This window comes from the organism of the source record quoted next, unplaced genomic scaffold, assembly GCF_019419815.1.
Source record: "Pyrus x bretschneideri cultivar Hongxiangsu unplaced genomic scaffold, Pyrus_bretschneideri_v1 Contig4, whole genome shotgun sequence".
NCBI lineage: Eukaryota > Viridiplantae > Streptophyta > Magnoliopsida > Rosales > Rosaceae > Pyrus > Pyrus x bretschneideri.
Window position 1 is genome coordinate 8859661 of NW_025999723.1, and position 26667 is coordinate 8886327.

Genomic DNA, 26667 nt, shown 5'->3' on the forward strand with positions numbered 1-26667 from the left:
ATTTAATGAAGGTAAAGTTACAAGACTTCTCATGTCCGTGTCCTGCATTCTATATTTGCAAATCTGACACTTTAATCACTATATGGGGTTAAATCCCAAACTCATTTCTGGGGTTAAACCAAACTTCTTGTACTATCACATTTTAATCTAAAATCAACTTTAACCATTTTCAAGTCATATGTATTCTAATGTCAAATTCCAAACTTCTTGTACCATCACATTTTAATCTAAAATCAACTTTAACCATTTTCAAGTCATATGTATTCTAATGTCAAATTCCAAACTTCCAAGCCACATATTCTAATGTCAAATTATGGAGCTTCAGATTTATGATAATAAGTCTAACATAGTACAACAAGAAAACATTCTTTCATGAACTTGATGTTTGTCAAAACCACTGAAATCTTGACGTGAATTCTAAAATGATCAGAATTAGGAGTTACAAGCATCTTCATGTTCCTCAAAGCCACAAGGAAAGGCATCCTGCATTACATAGAATTTAACTTCAACAAAGAATTTACACAAATACCTAATTCAAAGCAAAAGGTAGAAGGAAAAACACAATACCTGATTTAAATGTGTCATACAGTTTTGACTTTGGAGCACATTGGTGAAGGCAAAGTTTGGTGGGGAACATGACCAACTGTAGTTGGGACTCTAAAAGAAAAATGAAAATTGTAATAAATAAATATTGACAACACCAACACAAATTTCAAACCTATAAACTTGTTTACCTGATTAGATAAAGGCAAACTAGTCTGGACATTGGTGGTTGACAATCTCGTGGTTGGATAGAACTACAAACATTGATACGAGACCCAACATAAATAATTGGCATTGTCATAGTTGGATAGAACTACAAAAAATTGATCGATATCGAATATCGAATATGAATAATTAAGCAAAATGTATATAGAAAATCCAAATCAAACATACATATTAGTTACCTGATTAGTTGAAGGGAAACGAACATTGGCATTGGCGGTATGTGAAGGACCACCACTACTTGGTGGTTTGGTTTTCTCTGAACCAGTAAATAACAACTACTATTAATATATATATATATATATATATAAGAAGAATAACACAGATGTGAACATTTAAAATGTACAAGTTTCTTACTAGATGAGCCAAGAACATTTGATGTCTTCTTTTTACGTTTCTCCATATGACTTTTCAATCTAGCATTACTTATTCCCTTTGGCCTCACACTCGGAGGATTCAACACCGGTGCCTCATCAGCTGAGTTATTGACTCCATCAGTATCACGAACAGTAGCATCATTCAAAACGTCATTGCTTTCTTTATTAGCAATTTCTTCCCCATTTGACTTCATTTCTTTGTCAAGCAATTGTGCCATTTCTTTCAATTTTTTCATTGCAATTCTATGGCAACTTTCTGTCTCAGCTCCCATACTCAATATACCATAAGCAATCCGCATCAAAGTATTCCGACGTAACGTCACTGACAAATTGTCACTTACATGTAAAGATTCTCCATGCTCATTTTCATTCCATTCTTTCTTTGCGTCTTTCGTCCACCGCTTCAATATGTATTGATTTGGTATTTGAGAAACTTCTTTTACATTCATTACCCGTAGAGCATGACGACATAACAAACCCATGGATTCAAACCTCTTGCAACTACATGAGATGTTGAAAGTTGAGGAATTGAATTTGACAACATAAACTGTTCTGTGACCCTCCTCATTAAGTTCAAAGGTTTGGAGGGTTCCATCACTTTCAACTTCACGCATTTTTACCGCCAAACTGCCAACAAACTCATACTCAAGAAATTTATAAATTTTTCTTGTGTAGACACTTGCAGCACGTTTAAGAAAACCACTGTTTTTAGCTGCTGTAGAAGGCAAACCTTGCTTGCAACGAAAGGTTTCTTCTAATTCTTTTGAACGCATGCCATTTGCTTGTTTTTCATAATGAAGCACAAATTCAGTAAGAGTCATTGTTTTAGTAGACATACGGTGGAAAACATTATTCATGCTCTCACTTCTTTGTGTGGATTTTATCCTCACAGAGAAAGCATCTTGGCTAAACACTGGACACCACTTCTCACGAATGGCATAAAGACCTTTAAGCCATTTGTTTTGTGCAATGTTAAATTCCTCAATCATTGCATCCCAAGTATGCTGAAATTCTAACTCTGTTTGACATCCGTCAAGACACTTGTTGAATAGCTTTTTGAACTCAGGGATTCCATAAAGTGTTGGTATATTTCTTGTAGCATTCATTGATATATGCCATGTGCATAAACGATGGCATGTCCCAGGAAACACCACCATAATGGCATTTGCCATAGCTTGACATTGGTCAGTGAAAATGGTTATAGGCTTTTGATTCCCCATTGATTCTAAGAATGCCTCAAACAACCATTCAAATGTAGCAGTCTTCTCATCCAACAAAAAGGCACAACCCAGCAACACATTACTCCAGTGATGGTTAACTCCAACGAAAGGAGCACAAATCATGTTGTACTTATTGGTTCGATATGTAGTATCAAATACTACTACGTCCCCGAAGCACTCATAATCAATTCTGGACCTTCCATCCCTCCAGAAAAAGTTAGTCATTCGGTTTTCTTGATCAACTTGCACCGTGTAGAAGAACATTGGATCTTCAGCTTGCTTGCGCTTAAAATGATTGATCAAGCTTTGAGCATCCCCTGCTTCAAGCATAATTCTTTTTTCCCTACTAACAAAATTGTAGCAATCTGTTTTCGTAAACCCAACATTTTGAGACCCACCGACTTCTTCTGCTAAATATGAGTACGTATTTGTAGTTCTTATACCTGCATTCGCCATGGTTTTAATCGCACCCATATGAGCTTCTGAAATTTTACGATTTGATCTTAAAAATTGTCTTTCCTCTGGCATTGCAAGTTCATGATTGTGTTCAGGATCAAAGGTAGAGACTTTCCACTCACCATCTTCTAGTAAAAATCGAATTTTGGCTTGGCAGCCTGTTCTCTCGTCCAATCTCTTAGTCTTTTTCTCTTCACAAGGGTCACTATCTTGCCGAAAACCTTCTTTTGAACAACAAAAATTAAGTGTTGAAAGATCTCCATTTTTGTCATATCTTCTTTGTTTCTTTCGAATGCTAAAGCCAATGTGTGCTGCATACTCATTATAGAGATCATAAGCTTCTTGCTCATTTTTCACAATCTTTCCATACAAATCTCCAACATAACTCTCTTCAAGACTTACAATAGGTGGAGTTTTTTCTCGAGCATTGCATTGAATATTTTCTACATTGCTTTCAATATCAATGACTGCATTATTCATTGGGAGATCAACAATAATCAGATTTTATTAAAAAAAAATATCATGGCCAAGAGCAAAAAAGCAATGTCCTATAATCATGCAAAATGTTTTAAGAGCTCACACATACAACTTATTCAAAGGCAAAATCAAATACCTTCATCTGGGTTTGAGGCTACCTGCAGAAAGCTACCTTCGTCTGCGGTTGAGTCTTCATCCGTAATACCTTGGTCTGGGTTTAAGTCTCCATCCATAATACCTTGGTCTGGGTTTGAGTTTGTGAGAAATGGAGGGAATTGTTGTTATTTTTCAAAGAAAGAAGAGGGAAGTGAGTCTGCAACTTCCCTTGAAGTTTGCAAAAAGCTTTTGATTTGAAACAAAGAAACGGAGATGTTAACAGAGTTATGAGGAATCTTTTGGTTTTTGAGTTTTCAGCTTTTTCAAGTATTTTTTAAGTGAACAAATGACAACATCTAGCTGTCAACATTTAATTGGTTGGGAACACCATCTGGCTTTGTTGAGGTGGTGTTCCCGTCACTCTCAAAAATTTCTCCTTGCCAACAACCACGCCAAAGGAGTAATTTTTCGGTGTACCCGGTACACCAAAAAAATTTGGTGTACCCTCACTCATAATGGTGAGGGTACACCAAAAAAATTTGGTGCACCCTCACTTTTTGTACACCAAAAAAATTCTAATGAGTGAGGGTACACCAAAAAAATTTGGTGTACCCGGTACACCTAAAAATTTTCCCGCCAAAGCCGTCAAAAAGCATACAAACGAAGGACAGAAGTGTAAAATCGCAAACACTTTCTATTTCCCCACATGCCACCTACACATAAAAAAGCTGAGAGCTTTGAGGCGCAATTCACCAGTCAGCAGTGGCACCAAAGACTGAAACCTCTCTCTCTCTGTCTCGCTGCATGTGAGATTGAGGCATTCGTTCTCGGAAACCTCACATTGTGATGGCGTCGAAGGGAAAGGGGATCGCCACCGGAGGTGGATTCTCCGGCGGCAAGCGCAAGCACGACGACGACAAGTCCGGTGGTGGCCGGAAGAGGAGCAACCCCGGCGTCCTCAGATTCTTCGAAGACGCCGCTGCCGAATCCGACGACGGAATCGACAGTGACTTCGATGACGGTATATTCTGTTTCTGACTTCGTTTTGGATCGCGCATTTTCCATCTGGTTTCGGATTTCTAGGGTTTTTGAAATGGGTATTTTTTTTAGCTTCCTTTGTGCATGTTGACAGGTTTTTCTTTATTAATTTTTATGCGTTTTCCTTTGTATGTTTGAATTTCTGGCTTTTGTGCTTGCTTGGTGGAGGTTCAATTTTTTTATAAAGTTTATTGATCAATTTATTTTTGAAGTGTATAGTGGGGTTGTTTAATTTCTTAAACTTGTTTGTTGACCATAATGTAAAATGGTTTTGAGAGACTTTCTTCAATTTCATACAATGAAACTTATGTTCATTTGGACATTGTTGTGCTGATGTTGTTCAGTATGCACTATTGCAGTTGCATGCTGTGTTATATGGGACATCTAAACTACATTTTTGGGTTGGTGATGGTTATGATAAGTGACGCAAGTGGCCCTCTACCACAGTGGTGGAGAGGAGTTTTTCCCTTGCACCACGGTGTGGGTTTGAACCCCATTGACTCCCTAATCTAACATATCTATCGTTTGGCAAGTGGCCCTTTACCAAAGTGGTGGAAAGGTGTTGAGCCCTTGCATGACGGCGTGGGTTGAAACCCTGCTGGTAGCTAATCTAACATCTAATCTAACAAAATCTATCGTTTGACAAAAAAAAAAAAAACAAATCTATCATTTGACCAAAAAAAAAAAAACGGTTATAACAAGCGTCTGTGCCCACATCGTGAAGTCCATCAAAACAAGCTGCACTTTTGCGGTAGATGGTGAAATTTTGGCGTAATTGTACAGGGTTAGTTATGACTAGTCATGGAATATATGTCTTAGGTGTGCAAAAAAGGTACCATGATAAATGAGTCTCTGCATTTCACCTATGAAATCTGTGTTTACAGTGGAAGTTTCTTTTGAAATGATTGATTGCAGATTTTATGGATGAAGAATTTGAAACAGAACCTGTAGCCCAGAATGACCCAGGGAAAGCACATAACCTTCCATTCGTTCCTAAGGAGGAGGATCTGGATGGTGAAGAATTTGAAAAAATGATGGAAGAACGATACAGGAGTGGTTCTAGCTATGTAACCTATGCTGAAGATAATTATGAGAACAAAAGGTCGATTGATGGAAATGTTTTGCCTACTGTTAAGGATCCAGTCATCTGGAAAGTAAAATGCATGGTATGACAGTGAATGTTATGTTACATATTTTTTTCTGGGTAGAAAAGTTCTGAAATAGCTCCAAACGACTCTCTCTTTTTTTCTTCTTCTATAAAGAACCACAATCATTTCTCAGTCAAATGTTTTGGGCTGTAGGTTGGACGTGAGAGGCATTCAGCTTTCTGTATGATGCAAAAGTTTGTTGACTTCCGATCACTAGGTACCAAACTACAGATTGTTTCTGCATTTGCTGTTGAGCACATCAAGGGTTTTGTTTTCGTTGAAGCTGACAAGCAGTCTGATATTAATGAGGTGATCGTTTCTTTGGATGTTGTAGAAAGTTGATCTTTTTATTAGTCAATACAGGAAAAGTTTCTTGTTTGGGCAATACTATTCTTTTACTAATATCTGAACCATCATTGATTTTCTTAGGCATGTAAAGGAATTTGTAGTATATACCCTTCCCGAGTAATGCCAGTTCCAAATAATGAAGTTTCTCATTTGCTGTCTCCTCGGACTAAATCCAATGGAATTACTGCGGGCATGTGGGCCCGTGTGAAGAATGGGAACTACAAGGGTGATTTGGCACAGGTATAATTTGTCCCAAGTTGGGTTGGTTGGGTTGCTTTAACGGTTGACACTTGTTTCCCCTATCTGGATTTTGTTTCTGTAGGTTGTGTTTGTGAATGATTTACGAAAAAGAGCAACCTTAAAGCTGATCCCCAGAATTGATCTTCAAGCAATGGCTGCAAAATTTGTAAGAACTATCTTTCCTGTTTCTGTTTGTTGTTTGAGTTTCTTTATCACATGCTTTCCTCTTCCTGTTTGTTGGTAACGGGTTCATTGTCATCAATATCTTTCCTCTAATGCTTGTTTAATTGGTTTTGGATATGTGATGTCTTTGTGTATCTGCAACTTTGCTATCCAGATTTTATTTTGAATCTGAATACGATTTAAGATTCTGTATGTGTTTGATTCCTTTCACTCTATAGGGTGGAGGAGGTACTAGAAAGAAAAGGCCTGCTCCTGCCCCGAGATTGATCAGCTCAAACGAACTCGAGTATGACACAGATCATTGGCTGGTAGTTCATTATTTCATGCTAGTTTCTGATCTAATATTTATTTATTTATTTATTTTGTGTGTAGGGAGTTCCGCCCTCTCATTCAGTACAGGACTGATCGTGAAAGTGGCATGAAGTTTGAGTTTCTTGATGGTCTGATGTTCAAGGATGGATATTTGTACAAAAAAGTATCAATAGATTCATTAAGCTTCTGGGGTGTTATGCCATCAGAAGAGGAACTACTGAAATTCAAGCCTTCTGAGAACACCAAAAATGAGGACGAGGACTGGCTTACAGAACTTTATGGTACAACAGAAAAGAAAAGGCGGACCATCAAAATTGAAGAAGGTGGTGGTAAAGGAGAGGGTTCATCGGGTTCTATGGGGAAAGGAGGGGGTTCATCAGGGTCTATGGGGAAAGGAGAGGGCTCATCAGGGTCTATGGGGAAAGGAGAGGGCTCATCAGGGTCTTTGGGGAAAGGAGAGGGTTCATCAGGACCTATGGGGAAAGGAGAGGGCTCATCGCAGTCTATGGGGAAAGGAGAGGGTTCATCTGGGTCTAAGGGGAAAGGAGAGGGTTCGTCAGGTTCAATGGGGAAGGGAGAGGACTCATCAACGTCTATGGGGAAAGGCGGGGGTTCTTCAGGTTCTGGTGGGAGTGGTTTTGAACTGTATGATCTTGTTTGTTTTGGGTGAGTCCTGTATGAACTTATGTGACCTTGGTGACCTTCCATGAACTGCTTATGTACATCAAAATGATTTTTACTGGTCATGATTTCTTTTGCAGCCGGAAAGATTTTGGTCTTGTAATAGGCATGGAGAAAGATGATAGTTACAAGGTACAAAATCTAGTTTGTTTCCTCAGATGATTTAAAATGCGTACTAACACTCTATAATGTGTGTCCTAGATTCTGAAAGAGGGAGTGGAAGGACCTATTGTGCTGATGGTTCAGAAGCGTGAGTTAAAGACTGTTCTTTCTGATATGAAATTTACGGCATTAGATAGGCACATGAAGGCCATATGCGTTAGTGATACTGTCAAAGTATCGGAAGGACCTTTGGAGGTTTGACACAACCTGAGATCATTATCTTAGTACTTGAAAAAGAGTTTACTGAGGTACACTGTACATATGCCTCCATAGTCTGGAGTATTTACACTAGTTTGTCCCAATTTTGCAGGGTAGGCAGGGTATTGTTAAGCAAATATATAGAGGCACCATATTCTTGTATGATGAGAACGAGACAGAAAATGGTGGTTATTTTTGCTCAAAATCCCAAATGTGTGAGAAAGTTAAGCTTTACATTGATTCTAGCAAAGAAAAGGTAGGAAGCTTATTTTTTTGTGTTCCTTGAGTATTCTTGTACGGTATATTACATATTAGCAAGAAGGTGTTGGTAATGATATTTCTCTCTCATTCAGGATGGGGACTCAGGTGCTCTGGGTTTTGGAGATTTCATGTCGTCTCCTAAATCCCCGCTATCGCCAAAAAAGCCATGGCAAGAAAGGGATAGTAACTGTATGTATCAGTGCTAATGCTGTGATTTAAGTTTTCAATTGTTAATATCAAGTTTTCTGCCTCCTGATTAATTATTTAATGCAGTCAATCAGGGTGATAAAGATGGAATGTTCTCAATTGGTCAAACTGTAAGAATCCGTGTGGGTCCGTTGAAGGGATACCTCTGTCGAATCTTGGCTATACGCCGTGCTGATATTACTGTTAAGCTTGATTCTCAGCAAAAGGTTCTCACAGGTTGGTCAATATCATTTTGATTACTGCATGGAGTTTGGCTGGTTGATCAGTGAATGCAATTCTACATCTGTCATAATTTGGTTGTTTCATCGTTATGCAGTTACAAAAGAGCATATTTCTGAAGTTCGTGGAAAGAGTTCTAGTGTGCTGATTAGGTAATTATTTTTAGTCAATTCATCATTTATGCCAAGCTTTTCATTACTTAATTGTCTTTTCAATAAGTCTGCTAATGTCCTCTTTCTCTGTAAAGTGAGGATCCGGAGTCCAGTTTAAAACCATTTGATTTGCTTGGAACGGAAGGAGGCTCTAATGGTATGAATCTTCTGGAAGCAATTTCTACTTCCATTCCATACTTTAGTTTTATCTTAAAGCTATATATGGGGCAATGTTTCTCTATTCCGGACAATTTGACATGGTATACTGTTAAAGTTATTAATCTTGACCGCATTCAGTTGGTTATCAATGTAGTCAACATGACATGCCGCATATATGGAAAGAGCACTGTTGTATTCAGATATTTTGTTTTTGACCCTTAAAAATGTGACCTATGGTGCTTGTTATATTTGAAGACTGGACAAATGGAGCTGGGGTATCTGCTGGGGGTGATGGGTGGAATGCTGGAGGGGCATCAGCCGGGGGTGGTGGGTGGAATGCTGGAGGGCCATCTGGTGAAAGGTAACCCAACAAAATTTGTCTTATATTTGTACAAAACGTAGTTTTTCTGTTTGTTTATTTGATATGTTTTTTTACCATGTTTCTGTGTATAATCTGAGGCTGATGGCCACTTTCTTGCAGTAATTCTTGGGCTAGTGCAAATCCTATTAATGATGTTAAAAAAGGTATGTTCGGTTCTGAAGTTTAATGATATCGACGTCTTTGATGATCAGTGCTTTTTTCAGCAAAGATGCTTCATTTATTTTCTTTTCATAACCTGTAGATGATGATACTTCTTGGGGGAGCAAAGCAGCTCCAAGTACAGGTTCGTCCTGGGGTGCAGCAGCAGCAGCAGCAGATAACAACAATCAAGGTGCTGGCTGGGGAAAAAGTGACGCTTGGGGAAAATCAAGTGCCAAAAGTGATGGTGACAGTAGTGCACCAGATACCAATGATCAAGGTGCTGGCTGGGGAAAAAGAGACACTTGGGGAAAATCAAGTGCTAAAATTGGGGTCGACAGCAGTGCACCAGCAGATAACAATGATCAAGGCACTGGCTGGGGAAAAAGCGACTCATGGGGGAAATCAAGTGTTAAAACTGGGGGTGACAGCAGTGCCCCACATAACAATGATCAAGGTGCTGACTGGGGAAGAAGTGGCTCTTGGGGGCAGAAGGCTGAACTTGCTGGGACGAGTCAACTGGATTCATGGGGCAAAGGTAAAAATGTTGTTGAAGCAGGATCATGGGGAAAGAATTCTGATGTACCATCTGGGGATATTTCAAGTCCTGGGTGGGGTCAACAGAAATCTTGGGACAAAGGAAATGCAGTCAGTAGTGATGGGCCTGCTTGGGGTAAGCCTCAGAATAAAGCCACAGGGAACTGGAGCAGTAAAGATGAATCAAGTGCTGGCGATGCAGGGTGGAAAAGTTCAGTACCAGTTGAAAATGTTCAGACTGGAAGCTGGGGTAAGGCAGGTGGCGGTTCAACAGAGGGTAAGCAAGATGGCAGTTCTTCTTGGGGTAAGCCAGCTGGAGATTCATGGGGTAAACAAACTGGAGGGTCTTCATGGGGTAAACAAGCTGATGTAACCACTGGCGGAGTGGGGAACAACGGAGGCAAGTGGGGCAAAGGATCTGCCACCAATGAAGAACAAAGTGGTGGAGGGGGAGATCAATCATCAGGCTGGGGTCAAACTACAGCTTGGCAAGGTGGGTCAAGTGGTGGAGGGGGAGATCAGGTTTCTAAATGGGGCCAAAAAGGCACTTGGAACTCAAGATCTAGTGAGACTTATGGCAATCAAGAATCTAGTTGGGGTAAGAAAAGTGATGGGAACATCGGATCTACTTCCTCAGGTGGGAACCAGGATTCTACATGGGGCAAGACAATCAACTCGAACTCTGGATCTAGTGACACTGGTGGAAATCTTGATTCTAGTTGGGGGAAGAAGAGTACCTGGAATTCTCCATCTAGTGAGACTGGTGGCAATCAAGATTCTAGTTGGGGGAAGAAAAGTGATTGGAAATCTGGATCTGATGACACTGGTGGGAACCAAGATTCAACTTGGGGCAAAAAAAGTAGTTGGAACTCACGATCTGGTGATGCAAATCAGAAATCTAGTTGGGGCAGTAAAAGCGGTTGGAATTCAACAGATGGTGGGAATGTAGACCAACCTGAGGATTCAAGTGGTGGGAGAGGTGGACGGGGTTTTGGAGATGGTGGGCGTAGAGGGGGTTTTGGGGGTAGAGGTGGAGGCGGGGGCAGTGGTGCTTGCTTCAAATGTGGTGAGTCTGGGCACATGTCGAGGGAGTGCCCCCAGGGCAGTGGAGGCGGTAAAGGTGGTGCTTGCTTCAAGTGTGGTGAGTCTGGGCACATGTCGAGGGAGTGCCCCCAGGGCAGTGGAGGCGGTAAAGGTGGTGCTTGCTTCAAGTGTGGTGAGTCTGGGCACATGTCGAGGGAGTGCCCCCAGGGCGGTGGAGGCGGTAAAGGTGGTGCTTGCTTCAAGTGTGGTGAGTCTGGGCACATGTCCAGGGAATGCCCCCAGGGCGGTGGAGGCGGTAAAGGTGGTGCTTGCTTCAAATGTGGTGAGGCCGGGCACATGTCGAGGGAGTGCCCCCAGGGCGGTGGAGGTGGTGGAGGTGGTGCTTGCTTCAAGTGCGGTGAGTCCGGGCACATGGCAAGGGACTGCTCCCAGGGCGGTGGGGGCTATTGTGGTGGCAACCGCAGTGGTGGTGGAGGTGGTGGTGGTGCTTGCTACAAGTGTGGTGAGTCGGGGCACATGGCGAGGGATTGCTCCCAGGTCGGTGGAAGCTATGGTGGTGGCAGCCGTAGTGGTGGAGGTGGCGGCAATGGTGCTTGCTTCAAGTGTGGTGAGTCAGGGCACATGGCTAGGGAGTGCCCCCAGGGCGGTGGAGGTGGTAGCAGTGGTGCTTGCTACAAGTGTGGTGAGTCTGGGCATATGGCGAGGGACTGCTCCCAGGGCGGTGGAGGCTATGGTGGTGGCGGCCATAGCGGTGGTGGAGGCGGTGGTGCTTCCGGTGGCTGCTACAAGTGTGGACAGTCCGGCCATTTCGCAAGGGAGTGCCCCAACAGTGGTTAAACCAGCAATCGTACCCTTAATGCCTTCTGCTGCTGCTGGAGCTTTTGCCTAATTTAATCGGGTTTTTCTATGAATCAAACCGAACTCTTTTCAGTAATCCTGTATGTTGGTTTTGTGGGCCATCCTTGTTGCTTCCAATCTGTCGAAACATGGATCCATGGTGATGATGCCTTTTGATGTGGTAATTTTTCACCTTCTTTTTCCTTCTTATTTTCAAGTTACTAATGAGGATTTGGTATTTTGGCAGTAAAAATGTTGGATCTCCGCTCCTCCTTTATGAAAAGTCTCTTAATCTGTTCGACAAATATGCTTCCAAATTTTTTGCTTTACCTTATTTTCCAGGGAAATGATTTTCGCGCTCCAACCATCCCCTCTTGCAGTTCTCCATCATCTCACGCTTGGGGGTGTGGTTGTACAAACATGTTTTCTGGTGATATACACACTCGGTGATAAGGCAAAATCTCTTTGTTCTTGTTATGTGGCTATATCCTATATATATGGTGACGTGACGTGTTAGAATCTCTTAGTAAAGACTTGGAAAATTTAAAGAAACACGTAGTAAGTACTCGTTTGGGAAGAACGTTTAAACGGTTGGAGACATTTTTAGCGAAAAATTTTGAAGAAAATTTTTTTTAAACTAAATCTTGGTAAAAATACAAGTTAATTTTGAAAAAAAAAAAAAAAAACACATTTCAAATGCTTTTAGAATTCAAAAATATTTTTTTTAAAAACGATTTTGATAATTTAAAAACACAGCAAATGACCCCAAAACTTTTGTACGCTTCCAAAAGAGAAAGAAAAAACACTAAAGTAGTTGATATTTTAGTAAAATTTCCAAATAAAACGAGATATTTTGATATTTTAGTAAAATTTCCATATATGGTTTAGCTTTACTCCCCCAGTTGGAACAAGAGTGACCATAAACTACTTCCTCAATCACACTCCACTCTCCAAACTTTCCCACACTTTCTCTGCAAATTTTCCCACCTCCCGAACACCCAAATGATTTCCAATCCCCAATCCCCCTCCCCCCAAATCCCTCCTTATCCCTTCCCCAAAACCCTAACTTTCCTCTCCATTCCAGTCTCCTAGGTCCTCCTTATCCCTTCCCAAAATTCCCTACCAAAAAAAAAAAAAAAAAAAAAAAATGCTCACCAAAATTATAAAACGCGGCCACCGCAAATCCCCAAAACCCGATTCCACGGATTCCGAGTTCGACCCCGAGTCACGACTCGCCGCTCTCTCTTCACCCATGGAAACTCTCCCTCTCTTCCGAGACGCCGCCGTTTCGGACCGCCCGGCCCTCCTTCTCAAAAAGCTCCAGCTTTGCTCTTTCTGCTGCGACTTCTCCAGCTCTCTCAAATCTGTTGGGGAGAAGGAGCTCAAGCGCCAAACCCTAATGGAGCTCGTCGACTTCATCGACTCCGGTTCCTGCAAGCTCACCGGTCCAATGCAAGAGGAGCTCATCCGCATGGTGTCCATCAACATCTTCCGGTGCCTGCCGCCGTCATGGGACCTAGTCGAACCGGACGAGGATGAACCTTATCAGGAACCCTCCTGGCCCCACCTCCAAATTGTCTATGAACTCTTGTTAAGGTACATTGCCTCCCCTGAAACCGATGCTAAAGTTGCCAAGCGTTACATTGATCATGTATTTGTGCTGAGGTTAATGGAGTTGTTCGATTCGGAGGATCCCCGGGAACGCGAGTATTTGAAAACCCTTTTGCATAGGATTTATGGGAAGTTCATGGTTCATAGACCCTTTATTAGGAAGGCCATGAACAATGTGTTTTATAGGTTTATATTCGAGACACAGAAGCATTGTGGGATTGGTGAGTTGTTGGAGATTCTAGGGAGTATAATAAACGGCTTTGCGTTGCCGATGAAAGAGGAGCATAAGCTGTTCCTAATTAGGGCACTTATTCCCCTGCACAAACCCAAGTCCGTATCTGCGTATCATTACCAGTTGGCCTATTGTATCATACAGTTTGTAGACAAGGATTCTAAGTTGGCCGAACCGGTGATCAAGGGGTTATTGAAGTATTGGCCGGTCACCAATTGTCAAAAGGAGGTTCTGTTTCTCGCAGAGTTGGAAGACGTTTTGCAGGCTACACAGGCTGACGAGTTTCAAAGATGTATGCTTCCGCTTTTTAGACAGATTGGACGCTGTCTTAATAGCCCTCATTTCCAGGTGAATGCCAAAGACACTGTTTCCTTTTACACAAGTAGCATGGTAGATATCATTTAATTGTTTTTTGCGTTTCAAAAGCATCTTTATCTTTAGAGGGCATTTTGGTTTTGGAATGTTGTTCTTTTCATCAGTAATCTCTCTAACATTGTTGAGATAAATGTGATCAAAATGTGTCATTAATTAATTACATCGGATACTATGAAATAAGTTAATAAGTTGATAGAGAATTACCTGTTTATTGTATGCTGATTACTGTTTGATGGTTTCCCTTGCCCTCTTCCATTGTCACCCGGGACTGATTGAACCTAAACCGAATGAGAATGATTCCTTCGATGTGTATGTCATTCCAAGTTGGTGATCTCCCAATAGTGTTTTAATTTCTTATGTTACACATGTGCCAGTCTTTTGGACAGCAGGTTTTGGGTGTCTATACATAGCTGTGTGTAGCTTGCTGGCAGTGTTAGGCTGATAATCATCCACCTCTGCAACGTACATGAACTACTTATCATGATTGGGCCATTCCAAAGGTGTTTTACTTAGGTTTGTAAAAGTGGGGCATTGGGCTTGGTTTTAAATTTGATGGCATGCTTGTAATTTTCTAGCCTTTGTATAAACTACTTATCATGATTGGGCCCTTCTATTAATCAAATTGGTGTTTTTTTCCTTCTAAAGTTTGGATTGTGAAGGGTTTATTTATAGATGATTGGAGAATAATTGGTTTGAAATTTGAGTATAACACTCCAATTATAAATTAGAGTACTTTTTTTTAAACAAAAACTGTTGTCCCCAAAGAGGGTTAAGGACAGGTTAGCCAACAAGTACCTTTGCTTGGTCCTGAGTTTTCATAACAGCTAGGCAGTGTCTATAGTTTCACATTTGCTCTCCTCTTTAATCAATAAAGTTACCGCATTGTTGTATTACCACTAATTTTGGGTCGGAATCTATTGGTACATGCATCTTACTTGTCATCACACAACAAAATATCTTCTTGGCAATGAAGTAGAAAGCTAACTGAGAAGTGTTTCTGGTTCTGTTTGAAAAGTGTTTCTAATGTAAACATGTGTGGCAGGTTGCTGAACGAGCTCTTTACTTGTGGAACAGTGAGCACATTGTAACTTTAATTTCTCAGAACCGTAATGTGATATTACCGTTAGTCTTTGAAGCGTTAGACAAGAATACGCAAGGTCACTGGAACCAAGCAATCCATGGATTGACAGGAAACGTCCGAAGGATGTTCCAGGAAATGGACACAGAATTGTTTGCAGAGTGCCAACAGCAATACTTTGAGAGAGAAAACAGGACTAGAGAATTGGAAGAGCAGCGGGAATTGACTTGGAAGAGAATAGAAGCAGTGGCGGCAAATGCAGGCGGTGAGGATATGGTCTTGGTTAATTAACTAAATATAGGACATAAATATTTCAAATTTTCTACTTAGATGGTTTTTTTTCAAACTTGTTGCAATGTCGAAGTCCTTCCAAGCCTACAGATAATCCGTAACGGAGGAAAATATAGATATTGTAACAAGGTGAAATGACTGTGATGGCAGATTGTGAATGCTTGCAAAGATTTTGCCATTGTTTTCCATTCTTCCCAAAAGGGAAAAGCTATGTGCATACTTTCTTTTGATTATACATTTTCTACTTTAGGCTGTGTTCATTCTCTGGGTCGAATTACTCGGTGATTTCGTGTTCTTCGACAAGCTTATAAATATATTTTTGTTCAATTTTCTTAACGATTATCGCAGTGGCTTTCTGGGAATGCATGCAGTACGAAACTCACCACTTTGGCCTTATTTTTTCTTCCTTCGTTGTCGAGGGCAATGAACAGAGAAGGCTAGACTCAGAATCTTTGCCGTGGAATGTGTTTGAAAAATGCTCTGCGATTAGAGGTAGGAGCACCACACCATTTCCGGCTTTCAAATAAACCTCGCTATGTAAAACTTTTTTCTTCTGTTTCTGTTTCCTTGTTTTACTAGCACACAATTCACAGAAGTATCGTAAGCATTTGCACGAATGTTGAAAAAAAAGCACTCGAAGAAGCACTTTTAGATTTTATTTTACTAGGCCGCAATTCACAAAGGTAGAATAAGCACTGTGCACGAATGTGAAAAAAGCACTCATAGAAGCACTTTTAGATTTTAGCTTACAAGAACAGAAGAGGAGAAAAGGGGGAAAGGGGGGCGGGCGCTCTCAAGATAAGAGAGATTCGAGGGAAGAAACATGCCATGTTAAACTACATTATTATCACTCGGAGAAGCACTCAAAATTCAAGAATAGTCGGTTGATGATGCATAAAAAAACAAAAGAGAGAAGCCCCTGAATTTGACTTGCCATCCGAAAATGCCGTCTCGACCAACCATATCCTATCCTATTTCTCCCCATAAGTTTCTCCTTTCTTTTCTTTCCGACATCATCCCCATCAAGGAAGAAACTTCGGTAAAGCAGCCTGACTATAATAAATCTCACATTGAGCGAGACTATCGTGGAGTCGCATGAACTAAAAAACTACAATGGGTTCTATTCATTATGAGGAAAGTGCCCTGTAAACGATCTGGTTGATAAATTTATACCTTTTATGAGAAGTGACCTGCGGACAACGTGATCGATCCTCCTACTCAAGTTTCTCTCCTCGATAAACCTACCAATCTCAACCAATCAAAACATCCAACACATGATCTTTCAAAGTCAAAAACACACTCAAAAACCACCTCACTCACTTGATAGTGTGCAAAACCCAAAATTATGTCATCTTAAGGAACAAGAAACCTATAATAATGCAGATAAATAAAAGCATGTGTGGGGACCACAGAAGCAATCAAACAATTTGGGAAATTTTTGTCCCAAATTTGTTTTGTTTGAATTTTATAATAATGTTAATAATAAGGGTAAAGATAATAGAGTGCCACCATGATTAGTGGTAACGTACAAAATAAAAATAATTAAGAGACACAAGAATATTGTGCTTGAAGATGATGAAGAGCTTGGTCCAGCACCGTTCCCAAATATCATTCCGAAATAGTCATCGTCATTGCCCTTGCCGTTCGATCCTCCACTGCCACTGGTGGTGCTGCCGCCGTCGGTGATGGTCCCGTCATCAGGGCTTGTTACGCGACTGCTTTCCCTACAACATGACAACAGGGTTGAAAGTTACAACCAGATAAGTAAACGAATAATAAAAGGACATGAATGGTGATATTTGGTGCAACAGAAGAGTCCATGAAAATAAACCCTATACAATTAACAATCTGCAACAAGTTTTAAGATGTAGCAACGTCTGCGAAGATCATGAACAGTTGCCTAACGTGTTTGAGGACGACTGTCGTTAGCCTTCACCAGTAAACAATCTAAGATTGGGAAGGGGCTGTGGGGGGAGCTTTCCTAGTTTGGCAAGCCCTTTCTCAAGTTGTTGGAATTGCTTTAGCCGTTTTGGGATAAAGGATTGGAAAACAATACAGCAAAGAAACAATCCGAGGAAAAGTCAGCTAAGAAATCTACTGAAATTTTGACAGAATTGGAAGCAATCTTCGGCGGAAGTAGTACAAACAGCTAGCTGGAGATCGTTATGCCAGCGTTCGTCAATAATTATTTTTCTCAATGAACGGCTCATGGACTTGGGTTGTTCCGACTCGTTGATCAGTAGTAATGTCATCCAGACACTCATTTTTACTTCTCATACACCCCTCTCAATTTCCGAGCGTCGGATTAAATAAACTAAAGAAGAGTAATCTACAAAAACCCTACAGAGTAATCTAATCTGAAAACTAAAAGGACAGAATGGCATCAAAGTTAAGAATCAGTCAAGACTCAGGACCTGGGGTCCAATGCATGGGCAAGTTGTCCATATCTGGATTTGATTATTATGAAATCACAGGAGTGGACCCAATAGCAAAATAAAATGCAGGGGCGGGCCATACACTGGCTGGCTGAAAAGCAGATGATGGGAATATGTGAGTCACCTTCCCAATGCGGAGCACAGGGCCAAACCTGGGCCTCCTACAGCACAAGCCATCACAAAAAAAGAAGGCTCCACATGCAAAACTTTAGTACTTTTCCTCCTGTTTACACACACTTATACTCACACTAATCCAAACATCTCACAAGCTTCTTCTAATGGGGACGCTCTTTATTAGTTGTTGACAATGTTGCACCGACCTTTTCCCCCCACAAAGACAAACCTATCCCTCCCCAATGTAACTACATCTCAAGCACAAGGGCATTTTTGGTATTCAGTTGATCCCGTTTTTTCCTTCGTCCTAAGTTCTGCTTTAATTTTAATTTATTCAATTAAGAGGCTTAAACAAATGGAGTACAGAGAGAGCAAATAGTAATAGTAGTGAAAAATCACTTCCCGACCAGTAGTAAAAGAAAAATGCTAAGGAGACTCAAAAATAAGATTCTCTATGAACTCTTTAACATCTCATATTTTTTTGCATAACATTTTATAATGCTAGCACGTAAATCAACGTTAAATAAAATATGCTAGAGAATCAATAGAGAGTCCTCTTAGCATTTCTCGTAGTAAAATAGGATGTTTTTTTTCATACACTTCATCATTTGCACCATTTGTTGGTTTGTAAAATAAGATGGTCTTTTGAGAAGGTCAAACGCCCAAGAAGCCTAGAAAGCATCAAATGACAAAAAGGAGAGTGGGCGGACATACTTGCATATAATCCCAAGGTCACAGCTTAATTGTTTTAAATTAAGCAAAAACAGATTTGTAATTTTCTTTTTGGAAGCATAACAGATTTGTAATTTAATAAGCTGTAACTAATGGGAATAGTGCATTGGGTGCTTTTTGCCAAGCAGAAAAGTAGAAGTGGAAAGACAACGGGCAACACTAGGACTTAGACAGCTCAAACAACTGTAAGGGCTGCTAAAGCAGCTAGATTCCCAATGGTCCCCTCATGATCACGTGCAGCCATACAAAACCCAACTCCATTTTCCCACTCTTTTCATTTCCACCTAACTATACTACCAATAATAAAACTTGTTTTCGGATAACTAAAAACGCTTCTCTTATGTAAAATTGTTCTCATTGCCCTTTTTAAGTGCTTCGATGAGAACCATTTTAACTTGTAAGTGTGTAATAGACAGACATCTAACAAAAGTGCTTCCCACCCAAAAAAGCCACCCAGTAAGAAATTATCATGCAATGCAAGGGTACTTTAGTCATTTTGTCCAAATTTTCTTTCGACTTAAATATTTTCATATGACAGTTAATGTGGCAGGTAGTACGGTTGAGAAAGTAAAGAGGGGAAGGGTGTTGTGGTAATTTTACGTACCTTGGGTCACCGAAAACACCGGCGTTGGCTGTGATTCGTTCGATGAGAGCAACGGACTTGGGCTCGATGCTTGAGGCCTTGGCGTACTGAGTGCTCATTCCTGCGCCGGACGGCACGAAAAACGCGCCATTTACCATGATGTCCCCCTCCGTCCTCCAATTCCAGTCAGACCAGTCGCCCTCGTTCGTGTCCACGCGCTTTGTCACCTGTGCAAGCACGCGCGAGCAAAAATATCATAACCAATTTGGTCTTTTGGCTCTCACAAGGTCATGCCAAATCAACAGCTACCTACGCATGCTCACTGTCGGGCACTACTGTCTCTGTCAGTAGCTTCTTATAATGTCCAATATGCCCTTTTCACTTTCAAACAATCACACATGCAAAGGTAAAACCTTTTCTCACCCTAAACTCATTTTTAAGTACATCAAAAACATTTGTGGCGGTATTACAAATTAATCGGATTATTATGCATTTTATTCAAGTATGCAAATTAAACGCCAGTGCAAGTGGGATGATTTATATCCCATGTAACCCCTTTTTCCCATTTGACATGTAGGCATAAAGGGACAACCTATGCCAGCTGGAAGCGCGTGACTACAACAAACCCAACGCGCCGCCCACTGGGCCCGCCAAAGAACCAATTCCCAAAATCATGAAACAATCATGCTAACCTTTTTCAATTTTCCCTCTAATCCGAACGTAAAAATAAAAAAGACACGAACTTAACAAAAATTACAATTCTTACCTCCTTGGCGTTCTCGTCCTGAGGAGCAGTGTAGCGGTTCCCCTGGCTGTTGATGGTGGGGTTAGCGCTACCGCCGATGGCATACATCTCCCACCGCGTGAAGTCGTTGTTCACCACGTGGATGTACCCCCGTCTGCACCGCGGCATACGCTGCACCAGCGCCACACCGAAGTGGTTAAACGCAATCGTCACCTGCATCCCGCTGTCCGGCAGGTACTTGTCGTCGTGGCCCAATAGCATCACCTCGTCGTGGTGGGCGAAGTAGTTGTTGGAAATCGTGATTCCGGTGGACCCCATGATGGCGTCGATCAGTCCGTCGGCGCAGAACGAGAGGGAGCAGTGGTCGATCCAGATTTTGCGAGCGCCGAAGAGGGAGATGCCGTCGCCGTCCGATTTGCCGCGCCAGCCAACGTGGGTGGGGCTGGAGGCGATGTTGGTGTTGCCGGCGGGCTTGCAGTGGTGCACGTGGATGTTGTGGATGATGATGTTGGAGACGTACTGGAGGGTTATGCATCCACCGCCGGTGACGTGGACGTTGACGCCGCGGCCGTCGATGGTTTTGAAGCTGTTGACAATGAGCTCGTATTTGAGCTTGATGGTCATGTCGGCGGAGAAGATGATCCAGAGGGGCTCGGTTTGGATGACGGCGTGGCGGAGCGTGCCCGGAGTTGGGTTCGCCGGGTTGGAATCGGAGGAGTCGGTGACTATGTAGATCAGGCCCCCTTTGCCCCCCAAGGCTTCCATGCCGAACCCAATGCCGCAATCGGCGAGCTTTTGGCGGTTGTTGCTCCAGTCCTCGCAGCGCCAGCAGTCATCGATTGGGTTACCGCTGAGGCACTGGCTTTGGTCCTTGACATCAATGGACAGCATTTGGCGCCTGGAAACAGACGCATTGACTCTCCTGAAAACAAAAAACAGAGTGCCCTATTTGGTTAGTGGGAAAATGAGGTAAAATGCAGAAAAAATTAGCTGAACCCCGATTGGGGTTTTTGGTCTAACAGCTCAAAATGCATGATTTGTGAAAAACCCAGATGGGATTTTTGAAAACAGAGTGTGCCAGAGCATTAAACACCAAAATGTACCAAACCCAGACGGGTTTTAGCTGAAAAATGGGGAGCCAAGATTAACCCTTTTTTGCAAAATAAAGAAAAATGAGCAAAACCCAGTTTGCAAAATCGAAAATGAGCAGAGCCAAGATGGGGATTTGAGTAATTTGGGGGCAGAAATTAGGGTTCTAACCTTTGAACTTCATGAGCAACAGCATCAGGGTCTGGGTGCTGGTGAGGGAGGGTGAGGTTCAAGGAGGAAGAAGAAGCTTTAGAGAGAAGGGATAGAGAGAAACAAATTAAGAGAATGCAGGTGGTAGGAAGAAGCATTGTTGAACAATAATGAGGGGGATTGGATTTGGATGGTTTGTTTGTTGTTGGGGTATTATTGCATCTGTGTGCAAGACTCTTCCTTTGGAGGAGGATTAGAGGAAGATGTCTTGCTTGCTTGGCTTGGCTGCCTCCCAGTTACAAAAACAACTTCGGAAGCTGCAAATTTGGGGAAATGTGATGTGGGTTTATATAATAAACAATGATTAAATTAAGGGAAAAACTTGATTAAAATTATTAAATTGGGGGAAATGTGGTAACTTTTCTTCTAGGGTTGAAAGGAAGGTTGGCTGCTGCCGTTGGCTTTTATAGGGACAGCAGTGGAGGCCGGCGGAGGAGTAGGAGAGAGAAAGTGAGGAAGTCTCTCTTTCTCTCTCTCTCTCAAGAAATCTGCCTTGCAATCTTTCAGTCACTCACATTCTTACCTTGTATGCTAATCTAGGGTGAGAGCTTATCCGAAATTTAGATTTTGTGCTGGGATTAAGATTCTTTGCTGAAAGTTATGAATGTTTTATTCCTGAGATGTAAATTATAACCTCTTTCGGGTTCGAGTGTAGACAAGAACCCTTTCCGCTTTTGGTGATGTGATTAGAAAAGATTTTGCCGGTTAATTAGCAGTTGATTAAAACTTTGCAGGCTTTTTTTTTTACCAAAAATAAAAGATTTGCAGGCTTTCAGTAATTTTCTTTTTTTGCCGGGTGAAAACCGGAGGCGCCGCGGCTGCCGTTATAGGATGGATTATCTCGGTTCTCCTCTCCCCCCCCCCCCCCCCCCACTCTTTTTTCCCTCGCTCCATCCCTCCCTCTCTCCCAGTTTTTTTTTGTTCTCTCTCTACTTTTTTTATTTTAGGGTTTTTAAATCAAAGTCCAAAAATCTAGAGTGTTTTTAGGAATGAGTCCAATTATCTAATTATATATTTTTATTTCTTTTATACTCATTTTATATTTTCTAAAAATATTAAAAATCAATTAAAATCTTCTAATATTATTCATTTTCCAACTCCAAAAAAATATATTTAATATCTTATAACAAAAAAACTAATATAATAACATAAATTTATCTGCAAAACATTATATCCTAACTCAAGTAACAAATATATGAATGCATATAATACCTAAACGTGAGATATGAAACCTAATTAAAAGGTAGAAAAAACATAACATACCTACAAGCAAGACACATTAATCTGTGACAGGTTGATTATAAAAAAAGAATATGTCATATAGGCAGATAAATATAATTAACCTGTGATATAGGTTGATTATAAAAATTAAAAATAAAATCTATAAATGGGGTTTAAAGCAGGAAGAAGAACGAGAAATAACAAAAAGATAAATAAAAAGAAATAAGCAAAGAGATAATTGGGAAGAAATTTGATTTTTATAATAAATCTTATCATTGAACAGATAACTATTGATAATTAAATAATTAAATATAACAAATTGGGTTTATTTTAATAAACTGGACTATTCCTACAATTGACTCAAAAAATTGGACTTATATCAAGTTTCCCCTTTTATTTTTTCGCTCCTTACAATGATGAAATCTTGAGCATTCAAACAAGAGGGGTGGGAAAGGAAGGGAAAAAAAAAAAAAAAGAGTCCTTGTCCATTAGACTACACCTAACCCTGGGCGAAAAGCCAAAATACCCCACTTATTCCCTCCCTCCCTCCCTCCCCCCTCCCCAAAACACAACCCAACCCAAGCCAAATCTTTGGGCTAAAAGCTAAATGCCAAACCAAGGCCAAATACCTCTCCCAAGATTTAGCCCACAAACACGTGGACTTGCCCAAAATTACCCCACTCTCGACCCGTTCACTCGCCCCACGCGGCCTGTGAGCCTTCAGCGCCCGACAGGGGGGCCCATTGTCAAGGCCGCTATCTGCCACAACCCAGAGCCCAACGACTCTTTTTTGCATCCAACGGCTGGCATTTTTGTACCGTTGGTTGATCCAACGGTCCAGATTCAAATTTTGGGTTTTTTTTAAATGTTATTTTAAAATACATTGAATCCAACGGCTGAAATAGAATATAATCAAATCTAATGGTAAAAAAAAAAAAAAAAAAAAAAGATTTAACAGCCCAAATTTAAATCGAACGGCTAAAATAATTAAAAAAAATTATTTAACTCAAAATTCACCCAAAAACTCTATAAATACCTATGTATATGTTCAAACATCCACACAAAACTCAATTTTCTCCTACAATTCTTCCAATTTTTCTTTCTACCATGTCTTTCCATTTCCAAATTGTTCAACATGGCAAGAGAGCATATTAGAGGTTGTAATTGGACCTGTGAGGAAGATGTTGTTTTATGCTTGGCATGGGTTGTTAGTGAAGATGGTGCAATTGGCACGAATCAAAATAAAAAGGTTTTGTGGGATAAAATCATTGAAAAGTTTTATGAAAACTGCAATGGCGGCGCGATGGACGATAGTGGTGCTTACGATCGGTGGAGGACTATCAACAAAGCATGCACTTTATGGAAGGGAAGCTTGGAGAGAGCCGTGGTTGGCATGGCTAGTGGAAGGAGTGCCAAATAAATTGTGATTTTTTTTCTTGATATTTTATTTGTCATGTACATAATATTATTTTGCAACTAATTGTTTTTATGTATTTTTTGCATAGGGTGACAAAGCATTGGAAATTTAGAAGACAAGAGTAACACCAAAAAATCAAGTTTTTAAGTTGCAACATGCTTGGGACGTCCTCAAGGATTGTCTGAAGTGGGGAACCGATGCGGACCAACAATGGAAAAGATTATTTCAACGTGAAGCCGCACTGACAAATGTCAAAAATGAAGGTATCAATGAAGGTGTCAATGAAATGACCCTCAACTCCTTCTTTTGCAAGGCCCCCGGGAAAAGATAAGCAAAAGGAAGCAAAGAGAAAAAGGAAGTCCCAAGATTCGATGAGTGGACACATTGCTATCGGAATTGCAAAATTGAGCGAAACCCATAGCTCTCGCCAAGAAGAAGCAGCCCGAATGCATTTGCAAATGAAGGAAGAAGGGGATAGGGAGCAAGATAGGTTTGAAATTAATTTCATGATGGAGGACCTCAACAAAGACACTCCAGAGAGGAAGAAGTTCTTACGTGGTAAGCAAAAGGAAATTTTGCGAAAGTATGCCACAAGGAGTATATTTCAAGATGATGAATCATCTCAACCCTACTATATCCCAAGTCCATCACCAAGTCAAGATGGTGGATATCATTATTAAGTTTATGTAGTGTATGAATTATCGGTTGTATTAAGTTTATGTGGTTTATTAATTGTCGTTTGTATTAAGTTTATGTACTTTATTAATTGTCGTGTGTATTAAATTTATGGCTTATTAATTATTGTTTCAATTAATCTAAATGCCTTCAATAATTATTGTACTTATTATTCCACGCTTTGATGTAGAATAGATGCCTTCAATAATTCAACCTCCATCCAATAATTTATCCAACGTACTAGATAAAATATTTTGCATAAGAAGACACTTAAATTTATTAGTAGAAAATACCAACATAGTACACTTAAAATTATTACATAAATGCTCAACCAACATCATCAACGTTCACCTTTTTGGCGCCATACATGCTCAACCAAATCCTTGCGAAGTGTGTCATGACCTTGAGGAGCTTGAATTCTATTTAAACGTCTCATATACTCACTCAATGTGACCATATCCTGTCGGGGTCTCATATGTGGTTACAGCAAGATATTCAACATCTCTTGCAATAACTCTCGCATGCGTTGGTTGGTCATCATCCACATCTTCATCTAAATCTTTTTCAATTTCGATGTACTCATCTTCCATAATCATGTTGGGCAAAATTATGCACGTCATCATGATTGAATGGAGGTCTTTGGTATGCCAAAGTCATGCAAGCCCTCTAACAATGGCCCATCAAGCTTGTAAAATCCCGAACGCTTTCTCCACATCCTTCCTGTAAGACTCTTGCCTTTGCGAAAATAATTTCTTCTTTGCACTATCGGGATGAGAAAAACCTTTGACAAAGGCAGACCAACTAGGATAAATACAATCAGTTAAGTAGTAACCTAGCTCATACCTATTACCATTTACCATGCCAAGGAAGCCTCTTTTGTCTGCCTTGCGCATAAGCCTTTTTAAGTCTTCACGATTTGGCTTGCGGAGGTATGTGGCTCCATATATGGCTTGAATTGCCCCATAGAAGCGTTTCAGGTTCTCAATATCAGTAGTCTTTGCAAGTCGGCAATACTCATCAATCGAGTCTACAGGCCACCCATTAGTTAGCATCCGAAATGCAAATGTGAGCTTCTGATGAGGTGATAGACTTTGTCGGCCTACAACATCTATCTTCCTTGCAAAGTAGTGGTCATGATTGACAATTACGTTCAAGATGCTTTCAAAAAGCTATATTCTCATCCGAAACTGCCTCCGAAAATCATGAGCAGGAAATTTCGAACGCTCAATGAAATAATATTTCATCATTCGGTCATGACACTCTTCTCTATCACGCTGCACAAATGAACGCCCCGTGACAGAACCACGATAGCTAGATTCGGCATGGTGCTCATATTGCATAAGCGAGTTTGCAAGTTCAGCTTCTGCGTTGATCATTTCTGCATCCTCAATGTCAAGGCTTGTTTGGTATTGTGCCATCTGCATTGCCCTGATACGCCTTCTTCTATCACCCATTGATGAGATATTGAGGATTTTTAGGAAACAAAAACACTTTGAAAGTTGAAAGATTGGTGAATATAGAGGATGATTGAAGGTTGAAAGATGGTGTGATCAATCGATATTGAACATGTGTTTATATAGTGAAAGTTGAACGGTTGGTGAAAGTTGAAAGTTTGGTGAAAGTTGAAGGCTTGCTTTGTGGAAAGATTTAGTGATTTTTCAATATTTATCAGAATTTAAATATTTTTAGATAAAAATGTTCATAAAATTAATTTAAAATGGTCTACATAATTTTTTTTTTTAAAGTTAATTTAAGAAGAAGAAAAAAATTAGCCTAGCCGAGCTAAAATTTTAGGCCAGAAGGGTTAAAGCAGAAAAACTGTTTCTGGGCTAAAAAATTTGACTTTTAGCCCAAGGGTGGAGATGGTCTTAGTGTAGATAATATTGTTTGTTCAAAAAAAAAAAACTAATTATTTTGGGCTATTTTTAATTGTCATAGTTCACCTAGCAAATGAAAATTCTGAACTTTAGGAATGCTATACTAAAATTTAATAGTAATAAATTAAAATTTTTAGACCACACACGGTTTCTTATTTTATTCATTTGAAAATTTTGAAGGCCAGAAGCTTATAAAACAGATTATAATTTTCTTGTTTTAAATTATTATTTTCAGGTTTACTATTATACAACCTTATGTAGGCAACAAATTATAGAAAATTGAGCATTTGATTTCGTAGTAATAATTTTAGCTTAATCCACCCGCTAAATAATTTCTGGCTCCGT

The 26667-nt window shown here is 40.4% G+C and overlaps 5 protein-coding genes across 6 annotated transcripts; 2 read left to right on the top strand and 3 right to left on the bottom strand.

Annotated features, from left to right (window-relative positions):
• Positions 1–432: 432 nt before the first annotated feature.
• LOC125468787 (protein FAR1-RELATED SEQUENCE 5-like) lies at positions 433–3528 on the bottom strand. Its single transcript, XM_048565246.1, has 6 exons — positions 3432–3528; positions 1123–3285; positions 948–1024; positions 735–797; positions 568–657; positions 433–483 (listed from the first exon to the last, which is right to left on the bottom strand). Exons 1-6 carry the CDS (start codon positions 3526–3528, stop codon positions 433–435), a joined length of 2541 nt encoding a protein of 846 aa, XP_048421203.1.
• Positions 3529–4110: 582 nt separating this feature from the next.
• LOC103958410 (protein RNA-directed DNA methylation 3) lies at positions 4111–12132 on the top strand. Of its 2 annotated transcripts, XR_007251119.1 has the most exons (18): positions 4111–4412; positions 5345–5595; positions 5731–5886; positions 6007–6165; positions 6248–6331; positions 6567–6634; positions 6721–7326; positions 7422–7473; positions 7543–7698; positions 7814–7957; positions 8055–8151; positions 8236–8385; positions 8486–8540; positions 8636–8697; positions 8955–9060; positions 9181–9224; positions 9323–11818; positions 11980–12132. XR_007251119.1 is itself a non-coding variant. In XM_048565059.1 (17 exons), exons 1-17 carry the CDS (start codon positions 4238–4240, stop codon positions 11635–11637), a joined length of 4680 nt encoding a protein of 1559 aa, XP_048421016.1. In that variant the 5' UTR covers positions 4111–4237; the 3' UTR covers positions 11638–11914. The 2 variants fall into 2 exon arrangements, 1 of the variants encoding a protein (XP_048421016.1); XM_048565059.1 differs by lacking the exon at positions 11980–12132 and having other exon boundaries at positions 9323–11914.
• Positions 12133–12521: 389 nt separating this feature from the next.
• Positions 12522–15484, top strand: LOC103958413 (serine/threonine protein phosphatase 2A 57 kDa regulatory subunit B' beta isoform-like). The gene is made up of 2 exons (XM_009370667.3): positions 12522–13828; positions 14898–15484. The coding sequence occupies exons 1-2, from the start codon at positions 12785–12787 to the stop codon at positions 15222–15224; spliced, it is 1371 nt and encodes a 456-aa protein (XP_009368942.2). The 5' UTR covers positions 12522–12784; the 3' UTR covers positions 15225–15484.
• A 1151-nt stretch (positions 15485–16635) lies between these two features.
• LOC125468726 (probable pectate lyase 12) lies at positions 16636–21448 on the bottom strand. Its single transcript, XM_048565020.1, has 4 exons — positions 21094–21448; positions 19855–20755; positions 19110–19315; positions 16636–16948 (listed from the first exon to the last, which is right to left on the bottom strand). Exons 1-4 carry the CDS (start codon positions 21228–21230, stop codon positions 16690–16692), a joined length of 1503 nt encoding a protein of 500 aa, XP_048420977.1. The 5' UTR covers positions 21231–21448; the 3' UTR covers positions 16636–16689.
• A 3677-nt stretch (positions 21449–25125) lies between these two features.
• On the bottom strand, positions 25126–25899 carry LOC103965227. Its single transcript, XM_048565247.1, has 2 exons — positions 25637–25899; positions 25126–25561 (listed from the first exon to the last, which is right to left on the bottom strand). The coding sequence occupies exons 1-2, from the start codon at positions 25897–25899 to the stop codon at positions 25126–25128; spliced, it is 699 nt and encodes a 232-aa protein (XP_048421204.1).
• Between the last annotated feature and the right edge of the window lie 768 nt (positions 25900–26667).